The sequence below is a fragment of the Ovis canadensis genome, chromosome 1 (assembly GCF_042477335.2).
Source record: "Ovis canadensis isolate MfBH-ARS-UI-01 breed Bighorn chromosome 1, ARS-UI_OviCan_v2, whole genome shotgun sequence".
Lineage (NCBI taxonomy): Eukaryota > Metazoa > Chordata > Mammalia > Artiodactyla > Bovidae > Ovis > Ovis canadensis.
This window is the reverse complement of record NC_091245.1, coordinates 2,374,762-2,399,599: the sequence shown is the minus strand read 5'-3', so window position 1 is coordinate 2,399,599 and position 24,838 is coordinate 2,374,762. Positions and strand designations below refer to the sequence as shown.

Sequence of the window (24,838 nt, the reverse complement as noted above, 5' to 3'; positions counted from 1 at the left end):
GGAGAGAGGGGAAGGCGGGGCAGGCGGGCAGTGGGGCTCCTGCAGCGACCCCCGTCCAGGACTGGAGCCACGGGCCACGCGGCGAGGAAGCGCCTGAACTGAGCCCTACACTGACGGTGGCGGGGGGGGGCTCTCATCTCACTTACGTCTCAGCAGTCACCTGTGGCTTGGAGCTGTGTGCTGAGCATGCGGAGCCCTGGGGCAGAAAACCTGACGGAGCGGTTCTGCAGCTTAAGAGCTCAAGGGTGACAGTTAGCCTGCAGGAAATCTCGCTTCTGTTCCCAAGTTTCAATGGCAGTGAATGAAGAAGTGTGGTCCCCTCTCGTGTGACTCGTTTCTGACAACTGGACTTTCAGGCGATGAAGGGGTAGGCACGCTGATTTGCTTTTGCGTTTTACCCCACCGCCATCCTTGGCGTGAACCTCTCCTCGAAGGAAGAAGTCACGAGGTCGGCTGACCACGGTCCTCGCAGGAGACTTCCAGAGCTCTGCTGCAGCACATGCCCGGCTCTATAAACCGGGGGTAATCTCCCCCTCCTTTGGCCATTTCCTCCCTGCCTTCTCCCTTTTCCTCTAAGGCGGTAGTTAGCACTCTAAAACACACAGGATGAACGCTTCAGAACCACTCTTCAGTCCTAACCCAGGTCTTAATCAAACCAAACCACATCCAAGCAAACTGTGAGCTAATGGTGTGCGCACACACGTATGTGTCATGTGCATGCGTGTGCAGACGCACCACGGAGAGAGGCGCCACAGAAACAGTTTTATTTCTCGAAGTCTGAAGACACAGGCACAGACTGGGCCCGACACAGCCGGGCTGTGGGGAAGGAGACGCTCCGGGCGGTGCCTGCTCTCTCACAGCGGACGCTGCTTGCCCGGGGACCGGCGCTGCAGAAGGAAGCTGGGCCCCCTAACTGGGGGGCTTCCGTCTGCTCCCGTGACTACCCAGCGTCCGCTGTGCGATGCTTGCACCCCTGCCCCCAGCATGAGGCGGGCGGAGCCCAGGAGCGGGGGCCCTGGGCGTGTCTTCGTCACTGCGAGGAGGCGGCCTCCGGGAGGCGTCACTTCAGCCAGATCCACTTGTCCCCCACATCCTCGTTGTACCCGGCGCGGTACTTGCGGCCTGGCAGCTGTGGAACAGAGAGTGCGGTTACCAGCAGTTTACAGCAGAGATGCATCCCCCGCTCCGTCCCTCGTCCCCCAGGGCAGGGGGGCCTGACCCTGGGGCTTCCTGCTGCAAGGGTGAGGGGCTCCTCGGGAATAAAGCACAACAGGACCCTGCCCCGGCAGCTTCCATCCTGGTGGGGCGCTATAAACGCAAATACTGTCAACACCAACCCAAGCGCTGCCTTGCTGCCAGGAGGGGGCCGTGGAGCCATGGGGAGAAGCTGTTCTGGCCCAGGGGAGCCACAGCCACGCGGGAGGGCGGCGGCAGGGGGCGTGTCAGCCCTTCCCCCGACCCTCCTGTCGCCTGCCTGCGCCTCCCGCAGGGACTGCACAGCTGGTCAGGGCTGGGGGCCCGGGACACCAGGTGGGAGCCAGGAGCGGCCACAAAGCAGGAGCTGCAGGCGTGTCCCCCCTCCGCCACTCCTGTCCACGTGGCTGCAGGCGTGTCTCCCCTCCGCCACTCTTGTCCCACGCAACGTTCCCAGCCAACTGCCACAAACACAGTGGCTGGAGCAAGAACATTCTAAGATTTTATCATGCCTCTGATTTTATCACATCTGAAAGTAACGTTTTATCTGAATGAGGAGTTGCAGCCTCATGTCCAGAGAACAGAGTTCGGATCTCAGGGACGCTCTGAGAGGCTCTCCAGCCTCCCTAACAGCAGCAGACCCCGCCAGGCCAGCCGCCAGCACTGCAGGACGGTCTAGGAAGGCTCTGCCATCTTCTTTGTGAATCAGATTTTAAACCACAGAGCAGAGAACAACCGCGAGCAGAGTGTGGAGCCGCAAAGCCCGCCAGCCGCCAGCCTCTGTGCCAGCCTGCCCTCTGCCCCTCTCGGGCAGCACCCGACTGGCCGTGGGCGCAGAGCAGGGTCCCCAGGTCCGGGCGGCGCTCTCAGTGGAGAGAAGCCGACAGAGAACCCCAGGAGGTTGCCGTCTGCCGTGTTTCACAGTGAGACGCAAAACTAGCTTCTTCCCTTATCTCACTCCATATCCCCTTTCCACCAACCTGCACCTCCACCACCAATCCAGGTCCTCACTGTACACCCCCTGCGTGGAGCCGTGAAGGCAGAGGTCACAGGGTCGCCCAGCGCATCCGTCAGGAGGTGCCTGATGAGCCAGCAGGAGCACAGCCCCTGGGCCTGGCCGGAGCCCAGCGCTCTGGCCCGCGCAGGTCCGTCCTGCGCTGGGGGGAGCCGGCAGGGACGGTGGGTGTGAGCTCTGAGTGGGGCTCCAGAGGCAGCGGAAACGAGGTGATGCACTGAGTCTGACTGCGAGGTGCCTGAGGCCCTGGTGAGCCCTGACGTCAGGAAAGGCACCCAGCTCCACCTGCTCCGGGCTGGGCGGCCAAGTGCTGGAAGGGGCTGGAGAGGTGCGAGGTCACGGAGGCTACTCCGGGCGCTTAGAGATGCTGGCACAGGCTGACTTAGCCAGCTGCTCAGACACCAGCCAGTTGAGAAAAGAAACACATATTCACTCATCCTCCTGGAGGAAACAGATCCTTCCGCCTCTGACGCACTGTGTCCTAGCTGCTTCGAGAGACATGAACCAAGTCCTGTGTTCTCTAAGCTTGTAAAATACGCAGACCAGATGAGCCAGTCGGGAAGTGGGACAGCAGCGGGTGGAAAGTGCTGGAGGGGTGGAGGGGTCTGAGTGCTCCCTGCCCGACCGGACGTGGGAGAAGGGGACGCGGTCCAGGACAGGCGGAGCACCTACTGCAAACACACCCATGCTCGGGGCTCATCTCCACGCCACGGGGTCGCAGTGTCGTTCAGGAAGACGTCTTAATTTCATTCAACTCACATTAGCTGAAAAGGAAAGCTCCTAACTCAGTACTTGTTCAAACACCTGAAAATAGGACGTTTCCTAAAAATCCTAAAACAAGAGTGACAGCTGAACATGAGCAAAGTGTTCGCGCCCCGGCTGGCCGGGCTGCGGGCGGAAGGCGGCCCGCCTCTTCAGAGCCGCAGGCCCCCGCGGACACCGCACCTCCACACAAGCCCATGCGCCTGGCAGGACGGCTACCCCTGACGCTGGCTTTGCTCTCCGAGGGACACGCAGTCTTTCCTATACACAGCAGTACGCACGATGGGACACGCAGCCCAACGCTGACCTTCAACAAGAGCTCCCCACGGAGCCCGAGGTGAGGTGGGGGAGAGGCAGGCCTCAGCGCCTCTTCCAGCCACAGCCTGCGAAGGACAGACTGGAAGCACTAGACATCTGCTCACAGTAAACAGCCTCTGAACTGAGAGCGGGCATTTCAACAGCAAAACAGACGCCAAAGCAGTGCCGACCACGGTCTGAATGCGCAGAGGACGTGCAAGCAGCCAGGTCTGAGCCTGGCTTCTCCAGCAGCTTCAGGTAAACTGATCCTAAGGAGTTTCTGTGAACTGCAAGTTTGTCTTTAGTAAAGTGAACTTTGTAAAGGCAAGAACATACAATATTCACATACTACAGTTACCAAGCAACTATTTTAAAAATGGTAAAGGGGAACCTGACAGTGAAGATGAAGACAGCAAGCTGAGGCGGTAAGGAAATGCAAGCAGCGCGAGAGGAAACCGAAGGCCCTGCCGTCCTGGCAACTGTCTTGCACGCGATGTGACTCATGGAGGGAACACAGTATCCTAATAGCATCTGGCCTCCTTAAATTGGAAAGAGACAGAATCGGTAAAGTGGAAACCAACTCACGGTTCGTCCACCCCAAGGAAGGGCTGTGCAGAAGTAAAAAGCGACCCGATGCAGCATCTGAAACGGCTTAAAAGATCAGCAGGCGCTCGTGCCCACGCTCAGCATTCACATGGATTCGTTCACAAGGTCACTTCCGACTCCAGAGCTGCGGGCAGTGTGTGCACGGAAAACGTGCTGACAAGCGGCCCTCACGGCCCTCTGAGACTCCGGGCAGTCCCTGGAGACTGCGTGGAGGCGAAGGCCAGCGGGAGCCCGGCCAGGGCCACCACGGGTCTGCAAACAAGCGCCCAGGCCACAGGTCAGCGAAACCAAACCAAACCGTTCATTCTTAGCACGTGGAACTCCGAGACCCTTTCTCTCCTAAAAAGCCCACCCTTCACTAGTCAAGGCCCCCGTGGCACGGCAGGTGAAGTGGCCGAGCCACACAAGGACTGACACGCGAGGCGCCAGCCCAGTCTCGGGGGGTCGCCCTGCCGGAGCCTCGGGGGCACCTCCCTGGGCTGTACTCTTGCCGACAGAGCTTCCTCTCCTGCACGCTGCCGGCCGCTCTCCCCGCCGCACGGACACTTCCATCCCTGGAGTGAGCCGAGCCTGCCTCTGCCTCCCAGGACAACTGCCCCCCACTGCAGGTGCGGCGGGGACACCAGCGCCCACGCGGGCAGGCACCCAAGACCTCTCCTACACGGCGGCTCCCACCCAAGTCCCCCAGCACTCAGAGGCCCAGCTACGCACTCCCTGCTGGCTCATCCCTCCCCGTCCCCAGTGCCAGAAACAGCGCCTGAAACGGGAACCACAAGACAGGATGCCAGGGGCCCCAGCGTGGCAGCAGGGGCTGGGGAGCGCAGCCCCCACTGCTCAGCACTCTCGGGATGCCGCAGCTCCCCAGAGCATCACAGCACAAGGCTTCCCTCACACGCCCTGAACTGGGGCTGAACGGTTCTCTGTCCACTGCACAAAGGGAGACCCAGCTCCCCGCTCGGACCCTCTGTGGAAGGGACATGGAAGACCCAGCTCCAAATTAGCTTTCAGATCACAAACAAACACAGAGAAGCCTTCCGCTTCCAGCAAGACAACAGCCCAGTGCCCTGAGAGACCTCTGGACACAAAACCTCCAGAAACGCTTTCAGCTGCGCTGCTGAGCAATGTGAGGTCTCTCCTGGGGCTGGCATGGAGGGGGAGCGGGAAAGCTGCGCGAGCGGCAGGCTCCACCCCGGCACCCCTGCAGAGCTGCTGGAAGGCCCTCGGAGCGCCCGGCAGGTGGTCATGGCGACCCAGCTAGGTGTGCCGCTCTGAAGTGACTGGGGGGCGGGGAGAGGAGAAGGTGGGGGGAGGTGGAGAATGGGCAAGGAGGTCTCAACGGGGACCTTAAGAATGCTCTGCCTCAGCCGGGCCCCACACAGCACCGGCTCCTGACCTTCAACATCCTGGCCTGGAATCCCACAGGCAGCAAAGGAAGCTCAACCGTTGCACTTCCGGAACCCCTGGGCCTGGAGCCAGCACAGTCCACCCAGGAGCAGAGCTGTCAGCGCCAGCAAACAACACAGGATGACCCGTGCGTGAAATACGCAGGGCGGGAGTACACCCAGCTACAAGCCAAGGTAGCTGATTTCCAGACAGTCTGGGTTCACCCGAACTCGAAACTTCCGGAGCCATCGTGTCCTGGGAGGCGTCAGGGTAAAGAGCCACAGAGCACGAACTCAGGGTCCAAGTCTCCAAAAGGCAGCAGGAAATAAGCCACCATGGGTAGGAATCAGAGAAAACGGTCAATGACAGAGGAAGGCTCCACCCCGACACCACACACGGAATACAGCGACTACGTTCAAGATGCCTAAAGCAAGAGAAAAAACTGCAGACAGAAGCAAGGAGCAAGACCCTACCAACGAATCGGGAGTTCTCAGCTTAACAAGAAAGAAATTTAAATCTAGATCCATCCTGGTTAAACGCAAAAACACCAGGAACAGAAAGAGCACACAGCTCCTGAAACAAAAAAAAAACGAGACTGAAATATTTAATTAAAGAAACAGAAGGGTAATGTGCAATTTCTTTTTCCCAGAACTGGAGGCACTGCCCAATAATCTCCAACCACAGAGCGTCAACAAGCTCAGCCTCCCCCGTAGGAACTAAGTTGCTCCTCTCCACTACGCTCGCAAGAGGCGACGGGTGTGTCTTGAGAACACCACCCCCTCCTCCTTCCCAGGCCCCCACAAGCACAGGGCCAGAGCTCCTCAGGCTTCGGAGGAGACCACGATGCAGGTTTGGTTTATTACCTTTATTATATTAATCAGGATGATACAGCTGACCCTTGAACAATGCGGGGGAACCAGACTGTGGAACTGGAGCGGGGGCCACCTGTAAGATCTTGCCCCACGGGGTACAAGGGCCAACTGGACAAACTTCTCATATTCAGACTGGCTAAAACCCTCATTTTTAAATGCTGTTTCCCTGGACGGTGAGAAACTGGGGGAACTCATTTCAGCAGACCATCGCCATAGAAAGCACCCCACCAACTCTCACTTATTCCAGGAAGTAAATGGCCACAAAACACCCTCTGCTCTACTACTGAATCAGTCCGGCTGGGAAAGAAACAATCCCTGAAAACGTCCCCGTGCGGCTTGCCCGCCCCCGCAAGGAGCCGCCCTTATCTCGGGGTCTCAGAGGACAGTGACCTCGCCGGCTGCTAGCTCAGCCATTTTTAGAACTATGCTCATAGCCGGGCCGGGGACCCTTCAGGGAGAGAGACGTCTTTCTGGGTGCAGACCCCTGGAGAAGAAACTCGCAGAAGGGTTTTTATTTGTCCATCTTTATTTGCTGCAACGCCGTCTACAGCGGAATTTCGCGATAACTGTTGCTCACATCTTTAAGGTCCAAACAAAATTCTGTGAATGAAGAAATACACTCTAATTTCTAATTTCATCCTAATTTCAACTTACCATTTTTTAAAAATTCAGACTTAAATTGAAGGAAGTAAAGAAAACCATTAGACCATTCAGGTATGACCTAAATCAAACCCCTTACGATTATACAGTGGAAGTGGCAAACAGATTCAAGGCATTTAATCTGCTAGAGTGCCTGAAGAACTATGGATGGAGGTTTGTAACACTGTACAAGATGTGGTGGTCAAAACCATCCCCAAGAAGAAGAAATGCAAAAAGGCAAATTGCGTTCTCTGAGGAGGCCTTACAAATAGCTGAGAAAAGAAGAGAAGTGAAAGGCAAAAGAGAAAAGGAAAGGTACACCCATCTGAATGCAGAGTTCCAAAGAATAGCAAGGAGAGATAAGAAAGCCTTCCTCAGTGATCAGTGCAAAGAAACAAAGGAAATCAACAGAATGGGAAAGACTAGAGATCGCTTCAAGAAAATTAGAGATACCAAGGGAACATTTCATGCACAGATGGGCTTGATAAAGGACAGAAATGGCATGGACCTAACAGAAGGAGAAAGTCTTAAGAAGAGGTGGCAGGAATACACAGAACTATACAAAAAAGAACTTCATGACCCGGATAACCATGATGGTGTGATCACTCACCTACAGTCACACATCCTACAGTGCAAAATCAAGGGGGCCTCAGGAAGCATCACTATGAACGAAGCTAGTGGAGGGCATGAATTCCAACTGAGCTATTTCAAATCCTAAAAGATGATGCTGTGAAAGTGCTGCATTCAATATGCCAGCAAATTCTGAAAACTCAGCAGTGGCCACAGGACTGGAAAAGGTCAGTTTTCATTCCAATCCCAAAGGAAGGCAATGCCAAAGAAATGTTCAAACTACCACACAATTGCACTCATTTCACATGCTGCCACTACTGCTGCAAAGTCACTTCAGTCGTGTCCGACTATGTGCAACCCCATAGACGGCAGCCCACCAGGCTCCCCCGTCCCTGGGATTCTCCAGGCAAGAACACTGGAGTGGGTTGCCATTTCCTTCTCCAATGCATGAAAGTGAAAAGTCAAAGTGAAGTCGCTCAATCGTGTCTGACCCTCAGCGACCCCATGGACTACAGCCTACCAGGCTCCTCCGTCCATGGGATTTTCCAGGCAGGAGTACTGGAGTGGAGTGCCATTGCCTTCTCCTCATTTCACATGCTAGTGAGAAGGAAATGGCAACCCACTCCAGTGTTCTTGCCTGGAGAATGCCAGGGACGGCGGAGCCTGGTGGGCTGCCATCTGGGGTGTTGCACAGAGTCGGACACGGCTGACGTGACTTAGCAGCAGCAGCATACGCTAGTGAAGTAATGCTCAAAATTCTCAAAGCCAGTCTTCAAGAACTTCCAGATGTTCAAACTGGATTTAGAAAAGACAGAGGAACCAGATATCAAATTGTCAAAATCTACTGGATCATAGAAAAAGCAAGACGATTCTGGAAACACATCTGCTTCAATGACTACGCTAAAGCCTTCGACTGTGTGCATCACAACGAACTGGGGAAAATTCTTAAAGAGATGAGAATACCAGACCACCTGACCTGCCTCCTGAGAAATCTGCATGCAGGTCAAGAAACAGTTAGAACTGGACATGGAACAACGGACTGGTTCCAGATTGGGAAAGGAGTGTGTCAAGTGCGCATACTGTCACCCTGCTCGTCTGCAGAGCACATCGTGCTAAACGCCAGGCTGGATGGAGCGCAAGCTGGAACCAAGACTGCCGGGAAAAATGTCAGCAACCTCAGATGTGCAGATGGCACCACCCTTATGGCTGAAAGCAAAGAGGAACTAAAGAGCCTCTTGATCAAAGTGAAAAAGGGGAGTGAAAAAGCTGGCTTAAAACTCAACATTCAGAAAACGAAGATCATGGCATCTGGTCCCATCACTTCATGGCAAATAGATGGGAAAACAATGGAAACAGTGACAGACTTTATTTCCTTGGGCTCCAAAATCACTGCAGATGGTGACTGCTGCCATGAAATTAAAAGATGCCTGCTCCTTGGAAGAAAAGCTATGACAAACCTAGACAGCATATTAAAAAGCAAAGACATCACTTTAATGACAAAGGTCCAGCTAAGTCATGATTTTTCCAGTAGTCATGTATGGATATGAGAGCTGGACCATAAAGAAGGCTGAGCACTGAAGAACTGATGCTTTTGAATTGTGGTGTTGGAGAAGACTCTTGAGGGTCCCTTGGACTGCAAGAAGATCCAACCAGTCAATCATAAAGGAAACCAGTCCTGAATATTCATTCATTGGAAGGACTGATGCTAAAGCTCCAATACTTTGGCCACCTGATGCAAAGAGCCGACTCATTAGAAAAGACCCTGATGCTGGGAAAGATTGAAGGCAGGAAGAGATGGAGACAGCAGAGGATGAGATGGTTGATGGCATCACCGACTCAACGGACATGAATTTGAACAAGCTCCAGGCATTGGTGATGGCAGGTAAGCCTGGCGTGCTGCAGTCCATGAGGTCGTGAAGAGTTGGGCACGACTGAGCAGCTGAACTGGAAAATATCAAGTAACTGAATTTCATTTTTTAAAAAACCCTCTAAATAATGAGACAGGTTTTACCCCACAAAATAAACCCAAAGGCTCTGATGGCCTGCTGAGCGCTAGGAGGGGAGGGCGTCCAGAGGGTCTGACAGACGCCTCAGCTGGCCCGCTGTTAGCACCAGCAGTGACGGCACAGTGACAGGGCTCCAACTCTGCTCCCCCCAGACGCACAGCCAGGCCACTCACGAGACGGGCACCAGGCAAGCTCCAAGCGACGGGCACTCCACAGAACACCCGACCAGTGCTCCGCAAAACTGGCAGAATCACTCAGACAAGTCTGAGAAGCGGGCATAGTCAGGAGGGGCTTACGGAGACAGGACAACCAAAAGCCACAAGCTGTCTTGCATTATATCCTGGGTCAGAAAAAGGCTATCGAGGGAAAACTACGGAAGTCTAAATAAGGTGCGGTCTCTCGTGAGTAGTAACGCATCAACAGCGTTCAGTATCGGTTAACAAATACACCACACGCATACGGACATCAACACGGGGGACTGGGTGTGTAAGAACTCAGTCACAGATTTAAAAGACGCTTGCTCTTTGGAAGAATAGTTATGACAAATTTAGACAGTGTATTAAAAGGCAGAAACTATGGCTTTTCCAGTAGTCATGTATAGATGTGAGAGTTGGACCACAAGAAGGCTGAGCACCAAAGAATTAATCATTTCAAACTCGGGTGCTGGAGAAGATTCTTGAGAGTCCCTTGGACAGCAAGAGATCAAACCAGTCAATCCTAAAGGAAATCAACTCTGAATGAATATTCATTGGAAGGACTGATGCTAAAACTAAAGCTCTGATACTTTGGCCACCTGATGCCAACAGCCGACTCACTGGAAAAGGCCCTGATGCTGGGAAAGATTGAGGGCAGGAGGAGAAGGGGACGACAGAGGACGAGATGGTTGGCTGGCATCACTAACACAATGGACATGAGTTTGAGCAAGTTCAGGGAGACAGTGAAGGACAGGGAAGCCTGGTGTGCTGCAGTCCACGGGGTCGCACAGAGTTGGCCGCAACTGAACAGCAACAAGAACCCTCTGTGTGTGCACGCTCGGTCGTGTCCGGCTCTTTCCACCCGATGGACTGTGACCCTCCCGACTGCTCCGTCCACGGGGTTTCCCAGGCAAGAATACTGCAGTGTGCTGACCTTTCCTACGCCAGGGGATATTCCCGACTCAGGGACCGACCCACAGCTCTTATGTCTCCTGCACTGGCAGGCGGATTCTTTACCGTTGCGCCACCTGGGAAGCCGACTCTAATATCATCATAATTTTTCATAAGTGTAAAATTATTCTTAAAAAATGAAGTTATTTAAAAACACTTAAGAATTTTAAGAACCAGACTTCCCCAATCATTTAAATGTTGACTAAAAATCCCAACATTTCTAACCATTACAATCCGAAGTCCAACATAGCAGCCTCCCTTTAATGGTCACAGATTAAAGATAAGAGAAAACACAACAATGGTGAGGAGCTGCCGCACAGCCTCATTGAGTCGCTCGGTGAAATGGCGAGTATGTCCAGCTTCTGGTGGACGAGCACAGGCCCAGTCCCCCCTGAGCCACCAGGAAAAATGGACAACATTCGAAAAAAAATGTGCGCCAAGACATCAAAGGCAGGGAAGTTCCAAGGCCCCAGAAGAGGACAGCAAAGGGGGGCTGACTCCGTCCAGGGGCTCCGCCCACACTTACTGGCAGGAGTCAGAAGCCGAGTGGGCCCCCGGCAGGGGTCAAGAGCCCCCGAGAGAAGCAGCCCAGCACAAGGGCTCCGTCAGGAAGGGCACACGGGAAACTCGCCGGACCTCTCAACCCCAGAGCAGCACCCGCCGGCTGGACTGCTGACGGACACGGGGCCTGCCGGCTGACAGTAAGCACAGCACCGCAGCCTCACACCATCTTAACTGTTCCTCCAAAATAACGACTGGCATTTAAAAAAATACCAGTATACCGAAACATAAGATTAGATGTCCCCAAACGAAAAGACCAGAGGGAGAGTGAGTTTAAACAGATCTGACAGAGGCTCAACTATTACAGCTACCAGATAACTTTTTGACTGATACGCAAGCAAAATTAGATAACAAAATAATTTCAACAGATGACTTGAAGTTATTTCTTTTAAAGGAAATTCTAAAATCAAAAACAAGTATGATGAAAGTTAAAATCTCAAACATAGAAAATACAGGCCTAAGAGCAGATCCGGAAGAGCTGAAGCGAGTTAGTGATTAGGACAGAGTGGAGGGCACACCTGGGCTGAAGGTCACAGAGCAGACAGGAGGAAAAGGGCACACCTGGGCTGAAGGTCACAGAGCAGACAGGAGAAAAGACACAGGGAAGAGGACGCAGAACACGGTAGCCAGGGCCCAGCATGCGGCGCCGAGGAGAGGAGAGAGACAGGCAAGGCAGGCCGTCCCAAACCCAGCAGCACGCGCCAGCCAAAGAACGCTGCGAGCTCCAAGCAGAGCAGAGACAGAGGCGCAGGCGCACACCCCCGAGGCAGCACAGACGCCCAGAGCCAAGTCAGAAACACCGCCGCAAGTCACAGCAAGACCCTGCCAGAGGTGTGGGGAAAAGCCTTTCCAAAGACGTCAGCAGCGCCAGGGGTGCAGAGCGGGCACCGCAGGGCATCACCAGGCTCCGCACACCCTCGAGGCAGCACAGACACCCAAAGCCAAGTCAGAAACACCGCCGCAAGTCACAGCAAGACCCTGCCAGAGGTGTGGGGAAAAGCCTTTCCAAAGACATCAGCAGCGCCAGGGGTGCGGAGTGGGCACTGCAGGGCATCACCAGGCTCCAGCGCGGGCTGTGCAACGGGCAGAGGCAGCAGCGGAGGGAGCGTGGTGACGCCCGGGGGCACGGCCGGGAAGGAGACACTGAACCGAGAGGGCCAGGCGTCTCGCTACCTGAGCAGGACGTGAACGGGGGACAGTGAGGAGGAGCCTGGAATTAAAGGTGCTGGTGCACACTCGCAGCTGTCAGTACACTGAGAGACAGAAGTGAACACAGACGCACGGGTATAAAACAGGAGCCTTGGGAATCCACAGTGACACCAACATATCGACGAGTCAGCAGAGAGAGGGCAGGCCATCTCTTCACAGCAGGACAGTAACTCACCAGGTAGAAGCGCTGACAGAATCTGGGTAATTGCGCCTCGGCAGCTGTCAGGTTACCCATCAGCTCAGCCAAGAAACGGACAGACGCGAACTACCAGGCCAGAGTCAGGAGGAAACGGACATTTTCACGGTTCCTAAGCACTTCCACTGAAAACACTTATTAATTACAAGCAGTAAAACAGCAACTTTACAGTGAGAACACCACCTCCGTCAGGTGACCAGGTAACAGAGCCCGTGACAGGACAAACAGGAACCGCGCGCTGCCTGACACAGCAAAGGCACCTGAGCCAAGACGACGGGCTGCACCTAGTCTTCTTGTCTCTTTAGAACCTATGAATATGATCAGTTCTTCAGACTTTCCTTGATATTCAAGACCTTGGCATTTCTGAAGATCACAGGATGGTTATTTTTTAATATCCCTCAATTTGGTTTGGTTTGGACGTTTTCCCATGATCAGACTTAGGTTTTGTGTGGTTTTTGTAGGGATGTTAGGGAACTTACTGCATCTATCAGGCAGCACGTGAACCTTCCTGGGACAGCTGATGCTCTCTGAACAAGGCCTGTGGATCAGAGGCAGGAATGCATGAATGTTACTTTCCTAACCTTGACAGCTGTGCTGTGGCCATGTGGAAGAATGTCCTTGTTTGTAAGAATTACACATTAAAGCCATGGTTCTCAGACCTTAGCGTGTACCAGAACTGGCTGGAGGCCTCCCTGAAACAGGCTCCGGGCCCCATCCCCAGAGACTGCTCCAGGGGCCTGGGCTGGGGCCTGAGAACTGGCATTCCTCCGGGCACCCAGGTGCCCTGACCGCTCTGAGAATCCGTGTGTCGGGACGGCTGAAGATCACCAGCACGATGCTGATCACGGACAGAGGCTCGGAAGTTAGTTTCCTATTCCTGTTATTTTTGCAAATTTGAAAAATTCCAAGATGAAAATCAGAACAACTTAAAGAGCATCTTAACCTATAATGGTGAGAATCTGCGGTCAGCAACGCTTCCTTAGACAGAAGGACTCTGACTGACAGGAAGGTGTGCAGACCCGGGAGGCTTTAGCAGCAGGGCAGCCGGGGTCAGTGCGTGTGAGCTGACCGCATGAACAATACCCACAGTGTCCCAAAGCTTCACACACACACAGTGACAGCCGATGACAGACAGAGCGCCCAAGAGCCGGGCGAAGGGAAGCAACAGTGTTCCAGGGGCCTGCTACTGTGGAGCTAGAGGACCACTAACGCTCATGAGAGGCCAGCAAATCCAGGATGAGCACTGTGATTACCAGGTTAGCCACTAAAACCTACCGAAGAAGTCATAGCTAGTAAGCGAACAGTAGGGGAAATGGAATAAAAATGTTAAAAAAAAAAACCACTTTAATCCACAAGCAGGCAAGAAAAGAAAAAAAACACAAAGAAGAGGTAAAAAAAATATAGAATACATAGCTAACATAAACTGTTTAAACATGAATGATCAGCAACTGCACCGAATGTAAACAGGTAAGCATCCCCCGTAGCTAGACTGGGCCACAACCAAAGACAAAACTGTTCTCAGGTGAGAAGGCGTCCACCGGAAACGCAGAGGGAGAGAAAGAATGGAATTAAAGGACGTGGGAAAAGCACTACCAGGCAAATACTACCCAGAGGAGAGCTGCGGACGCCACCGACGTGGCCAGTGAAGCGCCCTGAAGGTGAGCAGCAGCGCCAGCGATACTAGGAGGGTCGCATCACACAGAGAAGACGCTGAGGCTCCAAAGCTCTGGCCACCTGACGTGGAGCCCAACTCACTGGACAAGACCCTGGCGCTGGGCAAGACTGAGGGCGGGAGGAGAAGGGGAGATGGAAGATGAGACGCGCGCACGGCATCTCTGACTCAGCGGACACGAGTCTGAGCAAGCTCCGGGAGACAGTGGCGGACAGAGGAGCCTGGCGTGCTGCAGGCCACGGCGTCAGACGCGACTGAGCCACAGAGGGGTGACTCTATCAGGAATGTGCAGCAATTCTCAACGTGTGCAAGTCTAACAATGCAACCTCAAGATACACACGAAGCAAAGCCTGCAGACCCACCGGCAGCGGCAGCCTCCCCCGACCGCTCACGGCAAACTGGCAGAGGAAGCAGAGCCACCGAGGAGAGAGACCGTCCGAGTAACGTGACCGACAGGCTTCCCTTCAAGGGTGCTGCAAGAGCCCAGCACACGGTGGGCGGGTGGCCTTCTCCTCCAGGACCACGAACCGCTGCCACGGCGACCAAGGCTGAGCCGTAAAGTCAGTCTCAGCTGCCGTCCAAGGACTGAAGTCACAAGGCTGTTTGCGACTAGAGAGGAGTTAAGCCAGAAACCAGCAACAAAAAGACCATTAGAAACACTCTGACTGTTTCTAAATTATCTAATAGAATTCAAATTAGCCAAAAAAGAAATCAGACTAAAATTAGAAAATATTTTGAATTGAATGATAATGAAAACACAACATCCAGAATTATGAGATCCAGTTAATTAAGCCAAATTTGGAGGGCAATGTGACCAGCTTTACATGCATATATTCAAAAGCACGACAGGCAGAAAATCAATGATCCACCCACTCATACTAAGAAGTTAGAAAAACAGCAAATGAACGGGGGAAAATAAGTAGTCATCAGTGAATGGAATGTACCATAGTACAAGCACGAGGCTGGTTCCCTGAACGATGAACTTCTTTCAAGAGTCTGAAACGGAAGGAGGGAAAGCACCAGGACCAGTAACAGGGGGAAGCAGCGGACAGGGGTCTCCATCAATGTGATCAAGTTAAAAACTCTAAAAAGGACATTTTGAACAACTTCATGCCAAGAAATGAGAAAATGTGAAACGGAGTCAAATTCTTCAACAAACACAGCTTTGAAAACCCAAGAAGTAACAGGATCCTGAATATTCCGCATCTACGAAGGAAAGTTATAATGAAAACACCTCAGCACAGCTCCACCAATCAAGCCTCCCTAACACTGTGGCAAGGAGTAGTGACAGCCTTGAGCAAACCCTTCCAGAGAGCCGAGATGAGACCCCTCTCAGCTCAGTGCTTGACGCCAGCAGGGGCTTGCTGACAGACCTGACTAGGACGCTACAAGAAAGAAGAGTCACAGCCTAATCTCTCAGGAATATAAGTACAAAAACGCGGAACTGAACATGTGAGTCAGGTTCAGCTGCACGCGCAGAGGACAGAGCTCACAGGAGGACTGCTCCTGGAAACCAAGGCCGGCCTGCACTAGAAAATCGACCGATGTAATTTCATGACCACATTAACAGAAAGAAGAGAAAATCACCATGACAAAAAGTGTGATAACACCGACATCCATACTCAACAGCAGTCCCTTGGAAACTACTACCAAGATGGAACTTCCCTGATCTGGGAAAGAGAATCTATGACTAACCTGGCCAACTCAACGCTTTGGCGAGTTACTGAGAACTTTCTCCGTGAGATCAGAAACAAGAGAAGGATGAGCCCTGTCACGACGTCTGCCCAGCCACGAACCAGAGATGCACCCACCACAGTAACGTTAAGAAAAGGTCTGAAGATTAGAAAGAAACTGTCATCCTCTGCTGGCACGTTTCCCTTCTCACATGGGAACTGTAAATGCCCGTTTTGCACGCAGCTTTAATTCCCCAGAACCCCAGTGCTTCCCGCAGCCACGACGACGCTGGCGCAGCTGCTGCACCCGTCTCCCCCATCTGCCAGTGTAGAGTTCAGCGGCATGGCTGGGCTGTGCCAGTCTTTCTGCTGTTTACGATGAGTGGCAGTGGCTTTTCACTTGCGTTAATGACATAAAGTTTCCTTTTAAAATACATTTGTGGGAAAAAAAAGGTACCACATTTTTTTTTTATGTGAACGGCAGGGCACCTGACCTGCAGCTGTGACCTGACAGGCAAGGTGCCCCTGGAGCGCTTGGGTAGCCGCCTGTGCTGTGACCTGACGGGCAAGGTGCCCCTGGAGCGCTTGGGTAGCCGCCTGTACTGCGACCTGACAGGCAAGGTGCCCCTGGAGCGCTTGGGTAGCCGCCTCTGCTGCGACCTGACGGGCAAGGTGCCCCTGGAGCATTTGGGTAGCTGCCTGTGCTCACTCAGGTTCTGCAGGCACCAGCGCCTTCATGCATTTACCCCCTTTGTTCGTTAGTACAATGATTTATTTTGCTAAATATTCAGAGTGCATACCAGGCGCCAGAGCTGTCCCAGGCCCTGGGAACAAAGCCGTGCATGACACAGACAAGAACCCCTGACCTCAGACAGGCCCTGACATCAGAGCGAGAGGAGACGGAAAACAAGCAGAAGGTGAGACAGAGAGCCTTAAACGACAGCGGCAACTGCTGGGGCGGAAACTGAATTCCCAGAAGAGGGCACGGCAGAGCCGCTGCGAACTGGGGGGGCTGGAGTTCAGGTCCCGGTCATGGTCCAGGAGGGCCTTGCTGAGAAGGTGCCGGGTGAGCAGAGACCTGCAGGGGCGAGGGGGGTGGATGGGATGCTGGGGGCAGACCGTACAGGTCTACACAGGGATGCAGAGTGTGGCTCAGTGCTCCAGGCCGCTCATGAGGTAGGAAGGAGGCCCCCGCGGCTGGAGCAGAGGGAGGGAGGTCTCCGGCCATCGAGAGGGCTCTGGCTTGTCCTCTTCAGGACACAGGGAGGCAAAAAGATGGGTGTGATGTGCTTGGTGGGAACATCCTGGTCTCTGGTTAAAGAGCACACTGTGCGGGGCGTGGGCAGAAGCAGGGCAGCTAGCTGCGAGGCACGCCAGTCTGGACCAGGGCCGTCACTGTGGCTGTTCTGAACGGTGGTCAGCCTGCGGCCAGAACCCAGGGTCCATGAACCTCTGATTCTGTTGCAGTCTACTGCACTGGAAAGTGAGAAAGGGTCGGCTGACTTCCAGGCTTCTGGCCTCAGGAGCTGGAACTCCAGAGCTGGGCGTGGCAGGATGAGCTCAAGCAGGACGGCCGCGGCCGCCACGCGGGGGCAGCCCTGGTGCCAGGCTTGTCGAGGCCTCTGGGTCAGCACGTGAGGGGGCAAGGCCGCCGGCCCGGCAGAGCAGCGTGGAGGCAGCAGCTGTGGCGACGGGCCAGCTCAGCCCCCGACCCACGCCTGCCAGCTCCCCTCAGACAAAGGCCGTGAGACACAAATGCGTGCACCAGGAAGAGGGAAAACTCGACCTGCAGGGGCCTCGAGCGACAGCTTCACACTCGTGGTCCTCCCCAAATCTCTGTGCTGAAAGTCACAGCAGTCAGAGCTGGGCCCGCAACGTGCAGACACCATTCAGAGAACTGCAGCCACACAACAGTGCTCAGCTAAGACGCCAGCTCGGCCAGGCGCCGACCGCCCGGCCCAGAGGATCCCACGCACAGAGGAGCCTGGCGGCCTACAGCCCATGGGACTGCGAAGAGTCGAGCACGACTGAGCAGCTAACACACGCGAGTGCTGACCGCTCAGCCTGAAGTTCTGATTTAAATACAGCCATTCTGCGCTTGTGCCGATCACCGATCACAGCCACCGCGGACGCTCTCACTACCCCACTGGAGCTGCGACCCAGGAGTGATCACTGCCGGCCAGGCTCCAACACAGAGCTTCCAGAGCCCTCCAGGTTTACCCAGTCTTGCCTCGACGACTGTCCACGCCACTCAGAATGAAGCGTGTGGACCTGCCCAGCTCTCACACCTGCCCTCGTCCTCCCCAAGGGCGCCTGTCCACCCTAGGGCTCTGCAGAAGCGCACACTCCCCTCCTCGTGGATGACACACGGACACCAGGAGCCAGAGCCGACAGGAAAGGACAGAGATAGAGCCTGAGGCACAGACGGCAGGCTGGCTCAGACAGCTGCCCGGGGGAGCAGCGCCTGCACGGGGTCCTGCTGCTTGGGGAGCTGCGGCAGCGCGGAGACCGAGGGGGACAGGAGAGCTATTTCAGCGAGAGGGGAGCCCGCTCGAGAAAACAGACCCGCAGAAAGCACTCTCCAGAACTGACTGCACGGGCTGCCTGACGCCCACTGCCCGAGGGCCTTACCTCTGTGAACTCCTGGAAGACCCGGTCACTCTGGTGGGCACCGATGGTGACCTCGGGGAGGAAGACAGGGATGGATGTATAGTTCAGCACCTCCAACTTATCCTGAACCCTGGAAAGTCAGACAGATGGCAGACAGACCGAACATCAAAATCAATACAGTAGCATCAATAATCAATACAATAAACCCCGGAAAGTCAGACAGATGTCAGACAGACCGAACATCAAAATCAATACAGTAGCATCAATAATCAATATGGCACAGAAAACACCAAAGTCAATACAATAAAGTAAGCTATTAGACTGACTGTTTGAAACGTCCACCCCCTTCACCTCAGAAGCCAAACTTGCCCCAAAGAGCCTGTGGGGCTGCGGGAGGCACCCTCCCAACACCACTCTCAGAACAGACCGTCTTTTGAGAGCCCCACGGCCACGGGTGACTCCCTCGGGGAAAGGACACAGGTGTGAAGACGTCAAGAGGGATCTGCGTGCGCTCTAAATACAGACGCAGTGGGGATGCAAGGTGCGAGCCGGTGCCACGCCAGCCTGCACGACTGCTGGAGCCTGAGGGCCAGAGCAGAGGGCAGGGTCGTCGCCGCAACGCCGCTGCCAGCTCAGCACCCGGCCTGGAGGCCCCCGCCGTGTGGGGCCCGACTCCTGGGGCGGAGGCTGGCCAGGGCGCGTGGAGGAGGCTGGGGCGCGGGGAACCCCCGCGGGGCGCCTGCTGCAGCCCTGCTTTTCTCAGCAGCGAGACAGTCAGAGGGCTCACTCCCCGTGTTGCCATTTTTTTCTGAATGCTAAAATGTTTACGCTTTGTTATAATTTGCTTACTTTAAATTAAATTTACTCTGACTATAACCACTAGAAGATGAAAAGCATTTTGAGTGCTTTTAGGAAGAAACGTTAAGTCTCTTTTCTTCAAGGCTCAAAACCAAGAAAATGATTATTTTAAAAGGCCCTTTTCCCATTAATGACTTATAATGGCAGAAGATGCCTCCGCTGAAACGGCCCAGATGGAAGCTCTCTAAGTGGGTCTGGCTCTCGGCCATGCTGTGAGGGCCCTGGGTGGGCCCGGCCCCTCCAGCCCTCCAGCCCCTCCAGCCCAGGGAGCACGGGGCACTGAGAACCTGCGACAGGCTGCACGCGCGTGGCCAGGAGGCAGAAGCACGCCCCGGTGTCACTCGCAGGAGGGCCGATGACCCTGCACCCAAACGCCAGCCCCGGGGAACGCTGCTGGGATGGCTGCTGTAAGTGTGCTCACGCGGGTTTCACTGGTCGTGCACACACCTGTCACACACACTCAAATGTGAGCGTTTTCTCTTCCTTTTAACTGTAAACTGGTTACAGAGTATCTGTCATAAGCCTGTACCGATAACGTACATGTCTTCACCTTCAACACAAATAGAATTATCCAATGCTTATCATACGCTGGTGTGCTCAGTCGTGGCCAACTCTTTGCGACCCCGTGGGCTGTCACCCGCCAGGCTCCTCTGTCCACGGAATTTTCCAGGCAAGAGTCCTGGAGTGGGCTGCCATTTCCTTCTGCAGTACTTATTATATAGTAAGGGTATTTTTTAAGGTGATCTCACTGTAAACAGTTTCAAGTAAAAATGAATCTTGTGTTTTTAAATGTTAATAAATATGAAACTGGGGTATGATTTGGTTTTCTCTATAGTGTTGAAAAGCTAAAAACATACCGAAGAATTGGAAGGAACAAGCTGGCCTAGGAACGCGTGTGACGGAGACCACCAGCGCCACCTACATTCAATCTGGAAGAACTACCATTCACACCCCCGCCCCGCCCCAGAAAAGGCGGTGTTTAGTCAGTCCTGTCCGGCTCTCTGCAACACCACGGACTGTAGCCCACCAGGCTCCTCTGTTCCTCTGCCCGTGGGATCTGCCAGGCAAGAATACTCAAGTGAGTTGCCATCTCCTTCTCCAGGGGATCTTCCTGACTCAGGGATTGAACCCACCTCTCCTGCACGGGTAGGCAGATTCTTTACCACTGAGCCACCTGAGGAGCTCTCAAAGAGGGTGTATCTTTGAACAAATATCTTCAAACTACTTTTGAAGATTAAAAAAATAATCTGTAGAGACTGTTCAACCTTGTGTAAACTGCTCATTCGCCCTATGAGCTTCAGTGATGACTAAGCAGAGCCCTCGGAGCCTCTCTCCCGTAAACCCAACTCTGGGCCTCCAGAAACTACAGACATATTCCAGACTGAAGATGCACAGGGACTGGACACCACAGGACGCATTTCATGACTCAGGGAGCTAAAGCGGTGAGAGAGAACGTTCTGTTCACGGAGCACTGAGTCTAATTAAGGAGACTCAGACACTGACAGCACGTCCCCTTCACATCACAGGCCAGAGTGTCCCCATGAGAAGACAGCGCATCCCCGAGTCCGGTTCACAAAATGAGGCACTCTGCCACATAATTCCAAAGCAACAGCGAGGCAAGAAGGGAAAGAGGAAAACAGTAAATTATGACTTATGACTCAACTGTCTCCCAATTAACAGACTGCTTACACTTTCTCCTAAAGCATGTCCAGGGCGAGTCTTTTAGCTTCTCCCGAATGGCAAAGTTCTGCCTGAAACCCTACCCTCCAGTTTTCGTAGCACTGGAATTCCCTATTAGGAAGATATCCTCCAGAAGCTGTAGAAAACTCACGTCCCGGTGATGAAGCAGCAGGGGCAAGAAGGGGGCCCCAGCTCTGGGGGAGGTGGGCCCTCAGCCCTGCGAGGAGAAGGCCTGGCGGGGAACGCGCCTCCAGCACAAAAATGGGGCAAGCGGGGCGGCAGCGGTCCGTCGGGGATTACGGATCTGAACACAAGACGCCATCAAGGTTGAATGGGCACTCACATACACAATGACACACCAACACACATTCTGAGATGCACAAAAGTGCTCTAAGCCAATAATCCGGTCAGGCTCTGAACAAAAGGAGCGTAGCTGGTAAATGGCAGGTTTACGGTAATTATCTTAGAAAATGGTCATAATTTTGCTTGAGTCTCCCACATTAACAAATGGCACTTAAGTGAAAATAAGCAGAATTACCGTTGTAAATTGTTATGAATTATCCTTGGGAGGCAGAGGATGGGAGAGGGAAAAGCAATGCCACTGATGAAGAAGTGATAAGCTACCCCACGCGGCTCAGTCTCGGCAGGATGTCGGGGCTCAGGGACAGCCACCATTTTATGCTTTTCGTGTACTCTGACCAGCAGGAGCCAGTACTGACAAGAATCACACATACGCCCAAAATCAAAGCCTGGAAAAGTCAGAGGGGCGCAGCTGAAAAGAAGGCGCACAGGGCGAGGCTAGGAAAACGCTCAGGCCCTGAGGGGCTACTGGGCAGGTGGGGAGGCGACAGGCTCAGGAGACTCTGTATCCCGACGGCAGAGGCAGGGCAGACGATGAGTGCTCTGAACTAATTCTGAGAAATGGAACCTGGGTTCACGCCTCAACAGGCACGCCACGGAAAGGTTCTGAGTAAAGGAAACACAGGGTCACTGTGACACTCGTGAAGATTAGCTGGCGGGCAGGCGGAGGAGCAGAGATCAAGAACCAGGGGCCGCAGCCCCACCCTGGGGGCGGGACCCGGGGAAGGGGCGGGACCCGGGGAAGGGGCGGGACCCGGGGAAGGGGCGGGACCCGGGGAAGGGGCGGGACCCGGGGAAGGGGCGGGACCCGGGAAGGGGCGGGACCCGGGACGGGGCGGGACCCGGGAAGGGGCGGGACCCGGGAAGGGGCGGGACCCGGGAAGGGGCGGGACCCGGGAAGGGGCGGGACCCGGGAAGGGGCGGGACCCGGGAAGGGGCGGGACCCGGGAAGGGGCGGGGTCAGGAGGGAAAAGGCGGGTTTAGGCAGATGACCCCAGGGGACCCCCAAACAAAACCTCCCCAACCATATAAAACACCCTAACAAGTGCAAAAGTCCTGAAATCACACGAACTGTGTTCCCAGACCACAACAGAGTTAGACTAGAGGAACATTCATAGCATCAAATGCATATATGAGAAAGGAAGAAAGGTCTAAAACCAACCGCCTAGGCGTCTACCTTAGGAAACTGGAGAAAGCAGAGCAGCTGAAGCCTGAAAGAAGCAGATTAAAGAAAAATAACAACAAAACCTGGAGTAGATGCCAAGGAAGCTGAAAATAAGGAAACAGAGAAAATAAGGACTTCCAGAACACAGGTTCAAGTGTGCAAGCTGGCACATGCTTTCTGGGGAACAATTTCAAAGCACACCGTAGCCGTAATGCGTTCACATAATCTGACCCATAACTCCACTTTCATACTTTAGGAAAATAACCTCATATGGAATAAAAATAAGTACAATATGCTCATTACTGTTATTATAAATATGAAGAAGTGAAAATAACCCAAAAGACTGATATTAAAGAAACGAAAAGGACTATGCCTATTATTTCAGAGATCAGCTTTTTCTGTAAAGGGCCTATGTATGCCTTCATATATGTACCTTCTTTTTCTTACAATCCTTTAAAAATGTGAGGACCATTCTTGGCAGCTGAGGCCTGGATGGACCCCCAGGCCATGGTCCCCCACCGCTGACTTGCCTCATTCAGAGGATTTATGAGGCTTGAGTAGCCATTAAAAAACTGAATTTTAAATATTCAACAAAAAAGGGACACACAGTCACCGTACAAAGACATATGCAGGATAATTTTTATTTAGAAATATAGGTACACGCAAACACTTTAAGAAAGGCTGGAAGAACCTGCATTAAACTCTGACACCTCCCGTGATCCGGGTCCGGCCTGGACTTGGGTTTCGGGGCTCTGACCTCCCCAGCTTGAGCCCACAGAGCTCCTCCCCGTTAAACTCCTCATCACACACTCACGCCCGGCCTCCTGCCCTCGCCCACTCACGGCCCCTCCAGAGCTCAACCTCCCCCCGACAGTCCTCTCCCCACCCCCGGGCAGCACCCTGGACCCGCTCCTCCCTCAAGCCTCCAACACAGCCTCCAGCCCTCGCGGCTACTCTGGACTGATGACCTGTCTCTCACCTCACTATGCAGACAGGAGCCACCTGCGGAGAGCTCTGAGAGCCCAGGTTCTGGCCCCAGCCCCAACCCCACCCAGGCCCCGCCCCACGCCCAGCCAGGTCACTCCCAGCCCGGCCCCTGCCCGGCCCTGCCCCGCCCCGCCCCGCCCCGCCCCGCCCCGCCAGGACTCACAGCATCCTCAGGTTGTGCAACTTGCGGTCGTCCTGATCCAGCCACGGGCCTTTGTCGTACTTCAGGTACTGAATATCCTCGACTACCTGTGTGTAGGGATTTAACACAGGACTTAACAGAGAACACTCAGCGCACGACAAACCACAGACCCCCGGCAGGAAGGATCATGCCCTAAGGGTCAGAAAGAAAGGAGGTCTGATGGTCAGCTTTCAGTGACGTGAGCGGTTGAGGGGTGAGCCCCATGCGGGTGCTGGACCAGCTGACCCTCGGCGGTGTGGCAATTCCCCGCAGGCTGGGAGAGCGGGGCAGGCCAGGGGCGGGGCGCAGAGGCGAGCCAGCCCTACTCCAGACTCATTTCCTCCGGCAACTTGACTCCAGGAGGCAAAGCTCATCCACTAAAGGACAACAGGACAAGAGAATACACACAACTCCTAGAGTTCCAAGAACCTACATTCCTCACCTGCAGTCTGGACAGCCTATACCTCCCAGTGGGGCGGCCTTTTCAGACACATTCTCCCTCAAAACCCGCCAAACTCGAGGACTTCTTTAGGTTCCAAGAATGTGAGCACATTCGGTTATGAACTCCAGCGATAACACAGTCTCAGAGAACTCTTCCCCTCAGACCCGTGCAATGTAAACCCTCTGCCAGAGGGACAGAAATAACCTGAACACAAAGAAACGGGCATCACAGACAGAGCAACCTGAAGGAAACGAAGTGCAGCCTCGTTTCCAGGCAGAAAGAAGCAAGCCTACGAGAACCCCCAGAGCCGGGCCAGAGCCTGCCTGGACGGTGGGTCCCCCGCTGTGGAGAAGGGCCGGCTCTCTCCCGCGCCGGGGGCGGCGCTGAGGCTCTGCTGTCCCTAAAGCAGCGGCTGCTGCAAAGCTGCATGCTGCCATCACCTACTCCTCAACTCCAGACCCAAAACCTGTATTTTCTTTTAGAATTTTTAAGCTTTTTAAAATAAGTAACTGGCTTCCCTGGTACCTCAGCTGATAAAGAATCTGCCTGCAATGCAGGAGACCCCACTTCAATTCCTGGGTCGGGAAGATCCCCTGGCGAAGGGAAAGGCTTCCCACTCTAGCATTCTGGCCTGGAGAATTTGTATAGTCCATGGGGTCATAAAGAGTCAGACATGACTGAGTGATTTCACTTTCACTTTTCAAGTGATACTTAATATAAAACATGGGATTTTTTTTTAACCAAATGATGGTCAT

General features: G+C 54.0%; 1 protein-coding gene across 2 annotated transcripts in view; it reads right to left on the bottom strand.

Annotated features, from left to right (window-relative positions):
* Positions 1-748: 748 nt before the first annotated feature.
* Positions 749-24,838, bottom strand: part of NDUFA10 (NADH:ubiquinone oxidoreductase subunit A10) — a 39,067-nt gene continuing 14,977 nt past the window's right edge. For both annotated transcript variants that reach the window (XR_011246900.1, XM_069542315.1), the window contains exons 8-10: positions 23,624-23,709; positions 18,432-18,540; positions 749-1,129 (exon numbers count right to left, since the gene is read on the bottom strand). Coding sequence is in view for 1 of the 2 variants with exons in the window: in XM_069542315.1 (XP_069398416.1) it covers positions 1,061-1,129; positions 18,432-18,540; positions 23,624-23,709 (264 nt within the window). In the remaining variant the exon portion in view is untranslated. The remainder of the gene's footprint in view (positions 1,130-18,431; positions 18,541-23,623; positions 23,710-24,838) is intronic.